This window comes from Lathyrus oleraceus, chromosome 7 (assembly GCF_024323335.1).
Source record: "Lathyrus oleraceus cultivar Zhongwan6 chromosome 7, CAAS_Psat_ZW6_1.0, whole genome shotgun sequence".
NCBI lineage: Eukaryota > Viridiplantae > Streptophyta > Magnoliopsida > Fabales > Fabaceae > Lathyrus > Lathyrus oleraceus.
The window spans coordinates 540,282,228-540,293,264 of NC_066585.1; the positions used below are offsets into that span (position 1 = coordinate 540,282,228).

General features: G+C 33.4%; 2 protein-coding genes across 2 annotated transcripts; both read right to left on the reverse strand.

The window, feature by feature from the left end:
• Positions 1 to 4,518: 4,518 nt before the first annotated feature.
• LOC127104876 (uncharacterized) lies at positions 4,519 to 6,054 on the reverse strand. Its single transcript, XM_051042020.1, has 3 exons — positions 5,418 to 6,054; positions 5,085 to 5,235; positions 4,519 to 5,006 (listed from the first exon to the last, which is right to left on the reverse strand). The coding sequence occupies exons 1-3, from the start codon at positions 5,838 to 5,840 to the stop codon at positions 4,519 to 4,521; spliced, it is 1,062 nt and encodes a 353-aa protein (XP_050897977.1). The 5' UTR covers positions 5,841 to 6,054.
• A 378-nt stretch (positions 6,055 to 6,432) lies between these two features.
• Positions 6,433 to 11,019, reverse strand: LOC127104877 (L10-interacting MYB domain-containing protein). Its single transcript, XM_051042021.1, has 3 exons — positions 10,906 to 11,019; positions 10,396 to 10,719; positions 6,433 to 6,690 (listed from the first exon to the last, which is right to left on the reverse strand). The coding sequence occupies exons 1-3, from the start codon at positions 11,017 to 11,019 to the stop codon at positions 6,433 to 6,435; spliced, it is 696 nt and encodes a 231-aa protein (XP_050897978.1).
• Between the last annotated feature and the right edge of the window lie 18 nt (positions 11,020 to 11,037).

Sequence of the window (11,037 nt, forward strand, 5' to 3'; positions counted from 1 at the left end):
TTAAAGATGATACAATATTTTATTCAAAATGACACATTCAATACTTACATATTATAATTACAAATTGCAACTATAACACATTCAAAGAACATGATGTTGCATCAAAATGGCAATAACTTCTCTATATGATGGAGCGTACTTTAGTCTGTTTCGCAGGATGAGAATCAAAGGAAGGCACTCTCTTGGCGTTGACACATTCACATGAAAGCTATTTTAGCACAAATTTAAATGGAATATGTAAATAAAAAATACATAAAGTTGCAAATTAATGAAATATGAATAATATACATACAAAGGCTCCACCAAATTTGTCAAACATCGAATGCTTTGGAGCATTAAGTATATTTAAGTGTTTCTTTAATACCCAACCTAAAATATAGGAGAGAACTTATATTTACATATGTTCTAAATTCCTAACAATTAGACAAAGCCAATGAAATATTGTAACAGAATTGTAAACACTTAAATTTTTTGCAACATGTATGGAGCGGGAGAGTTCAATATAGAACAATAAAAACAAAATTGAGGATAACAAGGCATTCATGAGATTGAAATCAAACAAGCTGACACAACTAAGACTAGATTTATGATGAAGTTAATCCTAATCTTGGATCCCAACTTGATGTATCAAAGTCATCCATTTTCAGGACGAGCGATAGTAGTAAGGGTGAGGGGCTCCCTCGCTACTTCCAAGTTGCTAAGGTAATATTCTTGGGTGGCCGCCACATCTCCTTTGACTGTACCTACGTGCCCATCAAATAATGGATATTTTAAGCTTAAGTGGCGTGTGGGATGGACCGCCCCCAGTAGGTTGAGAACTGGTCTCCTAAAGATGATGTTGTAGGGGGACATGATGTTTACTACGAGATACTTGACTTCTATGGCCCTGACGCTCGCCCTTAAGCCTAACATTATTTCAAGGGAGGTGAATCCCTTAAATTGTACCTGTTTTCCTGTCAGACTGATCAGGGATCCCCGGAAATATCCAATATCGTGGGGATCCATCTCGAACCTCTGAAAGGTGCTTTAGAATAAAATGTATGTGGAACTGCCAGGGTCAATTAGCGCATGTTTCACATCCCACTTGGTATGTTGAATTGTGATGACCATAAGATAATAATTTTGGGGGAGTATGCCTATAACGTCTTCTCTCAATTTCTAACTCCTAGTCTGTACCAAAGACGCTGGAGGATTTTACGGGTGTGATGAATGGTGTTAGCACCTGTAAAACATATCTTCTCCGGGAGGAGCTAGATTTTCACCCTCCGATGAAACCTTTAGCGATGATGTTAGTGGTCTTCTTGAAAATTTGCTAGAGCATCCTCATGAGAAGATGGTGAGAGCAACTCGTGAGGGGATGATATGTATATAGCCCAAGTTAGTTTTATTGGAGCCCCATGATATACGTCAATTGTACTGGACAAAAGTATAATATGCGTGACAATCCCTAGTGGGTAAGGGCTATCAGAGGCTTTAAGGTTAGAATATTGAGAGCTAGCTCACGTGAGGTGAGAAGCTGTTATGAAGGTGTATTTCTTAGTGTTATTGGTTATCCCTTAGTATCATGGTACTCATATACTTATAGCCCCCCAAGGATCTTGAATCGAGTGAGCCAAGTCTCCCTATAATATATTAACATTCATTGGAATAGGTTATTGATACTTAGAAATATAGGAGATGCATTTAAACCCCATGACTTCCTAGATACCAAATATTGACCCAATATACGCTCCACCCATGAACATGCATTATGGAAGACGAAAAGGGAAGTTCGGGCGATGCATCCAGACAAGAGAAAAAATTGAACCTAACGAAGGGCATTTAAACTAATAAAGGGGCGACTTGGGAAGGATAAAGTGTATACATCTCACCCCCTTTCTCCATGGTCTTTTTCAATTATACCACTACATAATTGTATGAATTTGACATAGATTTTGAATGATTATTGACCTTAACTTTTGAAATCTGGTCTTGTTCAATTATTCAAAATTACTAATTACTTTAAGCATTTTTTTTAATTTTGTGATAAATAAATTAATGTGCGATAAAACATGTTTTGATTTCGAATTCACCAAAGGGATTAGGGTATTTTTATTAAAAGATAAGGTTATACCCCCATGGAATTGGGTATAACTATTTTGTTAATTTATCGTAATACTAGAGGAACAATTTTAGGGAATAAACACAATTACCAAATAGTGATGAATAAAGGACTCGAGAAAGGACAAATAGTCTTTAATTTTTGATAATTTTCATCTTTTTATTTTCTTTTATGTAGCAAACCAAACCTTTGTGAAAACCCCCAATTTTGTAATTTTAGTACGATAATATTTTTGTATTGAAATTAAGCAATCCACGTGAAAACAATTTTATTATAATTTTTTTTTACTCTATGACAATTTAGTAGACTTGCTAAATAATCCATCATAGATCAATCTGGCCAATAAGTTTTAAAAATTAAATTATATATATATATATATATATATATATATATATATATATATATATATATATATATATATATATATATATATATATATATATATATATATATATATATATATATATATATATATATATATATATATATATATATATATATATATATATATATATATATATATATATATATATATATATATATATGTGTGTGTGTGTGTGTGTGTGTGAAGGAACAAGATAATATACACATAAATATTATCACGGGAAGATTTTGTCAGATCAGATAACATTTTCGTGATGTATTTATATTAAATGTGTTATTTTGATATAATTGTTAACATCGCGAGAACATACAAGGTCACACATATAAAGACATATCGACGAGATAAAATAAATATATGAAGCTTATTCGATTGTGTAGTCTTACAATGAATTAGTGTTAATTAGAGAAATATGGTACACCATAAAGTATGATGTACTTAAGTGCAATCTGGAACACTGTAAGGTACGATGCACTTAATGCAATATAGAACACCGGAAGGTACGATGTACTTAAGTAAAATACAGAATAATATAAAATATAATGCACTTAAGTAAAAATACATTACACTGTAGGGTACGATGTCCTTAGTGGACTTGTTTAGCATGCATCGCACAAGGCGCTTCTATAAGTAGAACCCTTGTACTGAAGTATTTAATTTTTGAACAAATTCGATTTGTGAAACCCTAACTCCACTTTCTTTCTTCCAAAGTCTTCATTCCTATAAGCTAGTCCTGAGATTGACGACACTATGTTTATGTAGAGTGAGTAGTGGTGTTTTTCTTTGACCAACGCTTGTGATCGTTCTCCAAATTTTGCATCAACGATTAATCGTTTTAGGAGGAAAACATTCTATCATTGATCATGCTCATTCATAAGGATCACCTAAAGGTTTGTTTTCTGATGCATTTCATATCACAATTTCCCTTCAATTCTCGTATACCTTTTCTAAGTTTTCAACCTCATAAATCAATATTGACTTCTTTGATTTCTTAAGCTCGTTTCTACAAAAAGCTCATCCTAAAATGAATTTCTTTGATTTCTTAAGCTTCTTTAAAATAATTAAAAAAATTTACAACATTATTAATCCTTTTCTACAATTCTAAAATCGATTTTTGTTCCCATAAACATTTTTGAACTCAACAAAAACATAATTTTTTTTATCACAACTAACATATAAACATCATTAACACCAAACATCACATAAATGATAAATCACATCATTAACACCAAACATCACATAAATGATAAATCACACAAATTACATGCATTAATACACAAGTAAACACACATTACCATCAAACATTATGCAATTAACATAAAACTATCGATAAATATAAAATATATAAAATTCAATTAAGTGATCATAGAAATATATAGTTCACTTGTGTTTTTCCGTGTAGCACAATTTAAACACAACATTCATAGTCGTGCAACATATGGATCCCGAGACATTCTTATTTAACTTCAACCATTATATTCAAAGATTAAGGGCCCGTTTGAATCAGTTTTGCTTTTCACTTTTTAAAATATATTTTATAAAATTGTTTTGAAAAAGTATTTTTAAGAAGAGAACTATTAAAAAATTTATTTGGTAACATGACTTTTCAAAAATGTTTTAAAAATGAGAAAGTAGAAATATTTGTTTGGTAAATTATTTTTAAAAACAGTTTTAGAAATGAGAAAATAAAAAATGATAACTCAATTTTTAAAAATTACTTTTTTAACTAATATAAAATGAAAAAGAATTTTAATAAATAATAATTAATTTTTTAATGACTCATATTTAAATATACAAGTGTAAATTTTATTACTAAATAAAATCGAGATAGAAACTTCTTATGATTAAATATATGATTTAATTCCTTTTTAGAGTCAAGTTAATAACTTGTTCACACAAAAGTTATCAAAATTTTATAGCGTATATCAATATCTGAAGCATACATATGAAATCAAACTAACATAAGTATTTAGAAATAACCACTAAAATTCAAAGTTGCTTGTATGAAAATGTAACATAGAGATAATTAATTCACTTAATTGCTACGGTGTACCCACATCTCATCTCTAATATGATTTCTCTTCATTGTCATTTCAGCTGCACCTTCATTAGATAACCTTGTTAAGTTGTCGACATTGGAACTTGTTCCTTCTATGATAGGACCTTCTTGTATTCCCTCAAGTTCGATAGGATCCATTTCTTCCCATATCCTAAACAACTCGTCCGGTAAATTCCATTTGCGTATGTAATTGTGAATAGCACAACACGCAATAACTATGAGTCGTTGCCTAGAAGGCTTATAATGAGGCATCAACTTTAAAATAGAAAATCTATTTTTCAGCACCCCAAAACAACGCTCAATTGTCATCCTTAGAGACGAGTGTCTATAGTTAAATAACTCTTCCGGACTTCTGGGTTGTCTACCTTGACCTCTATATTCTTGTGCGTGATACCTTTCACCCCTATAAGGGGGAAGAAAACCTCCAATACATGGATACCCAGAATCAACGAGATAAAAGGAACCTTCATCAAATAAAATATATGTTAGTTCAACTTTGTTAATTTCATTGAACATAATTTTATGTTGATACCATGACTTACCTCTAGGTGGCCAAGGAAATTCAGCATTTTGATTTGTAATTTCATCCAAAAGAATCTTTGAATCATGTGCACTTCCTTCCCATCCCGAATATACATACGTAAACATCATGTTAAAATCACAAGCACACATGACATTTTGTGTGTTTGTTGCCTTTCTATCTCTACATGAAATTTATTTTTCTGCAGGAACCGATGCACTGATATGTGTACCGTCAATCACACCTATGCAATTCTTTAAGACATAACCCAAATAATATGAATAAGTAAACCATAATCGAATTATGTTGAAATAAATATACAACTACAATAGAAGAATATGAGTTATGTGCATACCTTAAACCAAGGATAGTATTTTGAATTATTTTTAATTCTTTCAGGAAACTCTTTGGACTCTTGCTTTATTAGTTCCTTTCCAAATCGACAAACTGCCCTTAATACCTCCTTAAAATTGCGTGATATTGTTTCAGTGGAATGTTGAAAGCGGATTGAAGCAACTCTATGACGAACATTATGACCAATTATGAATAAAAATGTAGCAACCTTCTCTTCAACAAGCACATCTCTTGAGTCACATAAGTAGTTCTTCTCCCTCAATTCATTACAGAAATTAATAAAACATTCTTTCTTCATTCGAAATAAATCAAAATAACTTGTTCCAGATCCATTTAATACTTCAGCAACAAACTCACGACCAGTCAACGAAGATGTCAACACCTTTGCTTTGTTAAAGTATTTCTGATGATAATTATAAATCATACTATTAAAGAGAAATTCTGCGAATTCATCATCACTTGCATCAGAAGTAGAATCATCACTTTCATCAATATCAATTCTGGTTAGAACCTGTCATACAATTTAATAACAAAACTTTAAGAATGGTACATTCAATAAAAAGGTTTTATAACATAACTATAAAATTCAAAATAATGCATAAAAACACAAACAATTGTCAGCAAACAAAACAAAGTACACAATCATAAAAATAATAAACAAAGTACTAAGAGAAGTATGTCTCATTACTATCACCATAAGTTTAAGTAAGACTTTATCCTTAAAGTCTAAGTACCCATCCACGTTTCCTCTCAACATACATGGCGATGAACACTTCTCTCCAATCAGGATTCATAAACTTTTCCAAAGCTTTTCCATATGCATCATGTGGAATGTCTTCCATCTCATCCAGAACAGTCACACACTTAGTAAGAGAGCAGTCTGATGTTACACGTGAAGTAGCCTCCACACTCTTATCCCTATACCTCTCAGCTTTTGCCAAAGATGCTTTAGCCCATGCCGAAAGTGCCTCTCCCATCATATGTGATGTAGACTCTTTCTTGGATCGTACTTGAACTTATCTCTTTCCACTACGTGTGATGTGCTCAACTTCATGTAGATCATCGTCTGAACTATCACCATTAACACGTACATGACTCGCACTCCCATTGTTAAGGTATTGATTGTCAAACTCATTTTCTTCATCTGTATTTGGAGGGTCTTTAGTAGATGAATGATGAAGTACTCCAGTTGCATTATTTTTGTTGAATATGATTTCCAACAACTTATAATGATCACACCCTTTCTTTTGAAATTGAGAAGCTTTATCATGTACCTAAAATCAATTGCAAATAGATTAAAAACTTTCAAAATATTATAACTATATTTAACAAACAGTAAATGCATTGTGATCAAATTGTTAAACAAACAATAAAATGACATAATAAATGATAGGCTAGGAAGTTTGAGAAGCCTAGAATCTCCTAAGAATAAAAATTATGCACAAGAACAACACATCTGCAGTAGGCAGCAAGCTAATAATAGGCAACACCAAACATGCTGATCAGCTGTCGCGCGCGGATCAAAACGAGTAATTTTGTAAAAACATAATACAGCGACAATTAAACTCGGATATCATCTCAAGGATTCTTGTTTGTAATAATTAAACGTAATCGAATGGGGGGTTTATTTGATGTTCAATTACAAAAATGCAGAAAATAAGTGATTATGAAAAGTGATTATTTGAATAAGCTGAAACGAATCAACCCACTATATCATCTTCCGACTTATCATTGATCCCTATAAAATTCCAATTCCCTAAACGGGTCTGATCCTATTCGATTACAAAAACTACTGACAAGCGCAATAACAATTATACGAAGTCTGTCCCTGAATTCCGAGTAAAGCAAACAGATTAAAACTATTACGAATTAAACAAACGCAATATGATCGAACGCGATAATGCAAAAGCTACACTAATCACGAAATTGATTCAAAAGCAGACAACAATCAAATTAAAGAATTCTATCATGTAAAAACAATTAAATTAAGCAAGTAATTGTGATTATAGATATAATTCAAAGGAACAGATTAATGGAAAATTATAAAAGAACCTCAAAGTGGCATCCGATTATAGTGAATTGATTCTTGGGAAATTAGTTCTCCATAGTCATTCTTTGCAAGCTCTCAAATTCGTACATGAACCGTGATTTCCCCCCCGTCCAATTCCCAATGGTGTACGGCTGCTAGACCTAGGGGAAAACAAAGACCCGTTTTACAACTCAACTGGGTCGACCCAGCCCACTACAAATGATCCAACAAAAATACAAATAAAATTATGCAACTTCAACAGACTTTCTGGCCCTGCTACAGTCCGATTCAGCTCTCGACTTCTGAACAAAAGTTGTAGATCTTTTTCTTAGCTTTCCATCGACTGATAGCACGTCTCAATCCGATACTCCTAGCTTAAGATATGATTTTTCTCGCGAAAGCTGCTAATGCTGAAAATTAAATACGAAAATTAAATAAGTGCAAAAATAACATAAATTATGAAAACACATTAAAACATAAAAATAATCAAAGCAAACCAAAGAAATGCTTGAGTACAAACATGAAAGAACGTGCATCAAAATGCATTGATCACATGCATCCTGCAGTTCCCTTTAGTTTCAGCAGCACACATTAAGACACCATCAGTCCAAGCAGAACTACATCTGCTGCAAATTCTGCATCAAACACCTAAAACATGTGGTCTGCAGCACACCACACCATGGCCTGGAACCCTATATCTTGCTCATACCAAAACCTAAAGTTATCCCTGCATTTCAGTTCACAATTATTACATGCGATATCCAACACCAGTCCAGGTACACACATGCTCAAAGCATCCACATCTTGCAGCCAACATGAAACCAAGTCAAAGTTTGTTGCAATGCCTAAATGTAAGTCAGCAAGCACCCTGCAACCATACAGACAAAAGAGAAAGAGTAATATAATGCATCATGCCGTAGGTAAGAAATGTCTGCTGCTTCTGTTGCTGCTTGTTCAACAGCTGTTACCCCAATGATCTTTCTGGGCAACTCCTGACACGTGAATGAAAGCCCTTTTCAAGCTAAAGTTTCCATCTGTTTCAAGGCACCAAACTCTAGAATAATTTCTCTCCTTTGCCACTTTTAAACCTTAATTTGTGTTGTTGAGGTCTGGAACTAAATTTAGAATGGAAGGAGGCAAGACAATCTTATTGTTACTGATAATGCAATTTAACATGGACTTTAGATTGCAGTAGGAGGACTCATGGATATTGAGAATATCAGCTAAGCTTTTACCACACCAATTATCTAACCATGGGTTGATTTTGTCCCCTGTACATGCAAGCTAGGCAGTGTTGTCTTTGAAAATAGATGAGGAAACATGGTGCTTAATATGTCAACTCTAGCTTGAAGCGTCAAAGCCCAAAGCCCAATTATCGTGAGAATTATTGAGATCCCAACAGTTGATCAGGTTAGTTGCTTCATTAAGGTGGGTGAAGGCCCTCAGGCATAGGCATCCACTATCAAGGCTTTAAAAACAAGCCTTCCAAGAAATCTTCACCATTTTCCTTATAGAAGTATCTCCCGACCAAATAATTTTTTTACACCATCTCTCAATTTCTCTAAGTAAATAAGTGGGCCAAGAGTAGATAGTGAGGTTGTGCAGCAACATACTCAATTTCTTTGCTTGACTATCTGGTGGAATTTTTTTATATTTCTATCTCCCTTCAAATGCCATTTGACATTGGCTTTCTCCTTCCAAAAAATTTCCTCTATTTTCAATTGTTTGTGTACTTTGTTCAATTGTATGTGACTAATGTGTTCACATCTTTTCACTCCTATCCGTGCTACAGATAATTTCTGTCAAAGCAGGAGGAATGATGTCACTTTCTATTGATAATCTTGGAGCCCTATGGATGTGGGGAAATTGTCATAATCAAAGCAAAGACGGTATATTCTCAATAGTAAGCAATTTCACTCCAACGCCGGTTTGGGATTTTCATGGTCACGTTGTAGTAAAAGTTGCTTGTGGGAATGAACACATTATAGCACTAGTTAGTGTTGGAGAATCATACAATGGTGAACAAGATGATCTCATTTGTTACTCTTGGGGGAACAACAATCATGGTCAATTAGGTTTGGGTGATGAAGAGAATAGACCAAATCCAGAAATTGTAAAAACATTTGATCAAAATTCTCATTGGTCAATTTATGAAATAGCATGTGGTGCTTTTCACACTGCCTTGTTAACTCATAGAAAAAAAGGCCTAATGACACATTAGAATTAGAAAGTGTGTGTTGGACATTTGGTCATGGTGATAATGGACAACTTGGTCATGGAACAATACAAAGTACATCAATTCCTGAACCTGTTCAAGAATTGCCACAGTTTGTGAACCAATTAAAAAATCTTTAAGCTTATTTTTCAGCAGTTGTAACTTTCTACAAATTATTAAAATTGGACAGCGAATAATAATGGTCTCCCATATGGATTTAATAATGTTCTCACAGTCAGGGTGTTGCATCCACATTTGCATGAATCTGAAGCTAGACTTGAAAGTAACCTCCTAACACTTGAAGTCAATCATTATTGGGAAATGATCAGAGCATGTCTTGGTAAGGGTAGAATATGATATAGTGGTGCAGTAATCTATCCATAGTTGATTGCAAATGGATATATCTAATGTTCTATGACATAATAAATGATAGGCTAGGAAGTTTGAGAAGCCTATAATCTCCTAAGAATAACTTTCAATTTCTAATTTGCCCACTCCCCTGCATCCGTTTGTATTAATTCTAACCGTATCTCATGTTTTTTGTCCCTTGCCGCAAATTCATGCCTTGCCTCCTTATGAGGGTTCAGTATAAGTAAAGGCTTTAAAATCAAACAATAAAATAATACAGAAAGTGCAAACATACAGACAAAAGAGAAAGAGTAATATAATGCATCATGTCGTATGTAAGATATGTATATTATGAAAATCACTAGAGTAAAATTATAAGCAACATACCTTAAGATAATTTCTCCAGACCTCTTCACTTGCAGTAACTGTGTTTGTTTCTGCGTTCCACCCAAATCCGGTATTTTGCAAGAGTGAATAGAACTCACGATACATGGCCCGCAATCTATGCATTTTTGCCTTTAGTTGTCCGGCTTTAAATGATCGATTAGTTATGGAACTCAACTTAGTAGTCATTGAGGTCCATGTTCTATTATGAAACACACCATTTGGCATATTTCCTTTTGTAACTTCATCAACCATAATGTCAATGAAAGCTTTAGTTACAAAATCAGGCCAAAGTTTTGAGTCACTAATGTCAACATTAGTTGTCATCTATCATAAAAATAAGCAACTTAGGAAATCTAAAATAAAATCACACATAATCATTCACAAGAATAAAAAACATAAACATATTTTATTGCCTCAAGTCAAATGAAAACTATTTCTCAACAAATGAATTATTCAAAAATTTGAAGAACATACAAGATTATCATGGCATAGAAACAGAGAGTTTGTTACCTGTGCAGCAATGGCAGGTGCCCCAATAGAAGTAGGTGCAATCGAGGAAGAGGCAGACCTGGTCGAGGAGGAGTCTGGCGCAGCAAAATACGGACGATAGCTATTATTCTTCATGCTTTTTCAAAATCTCAA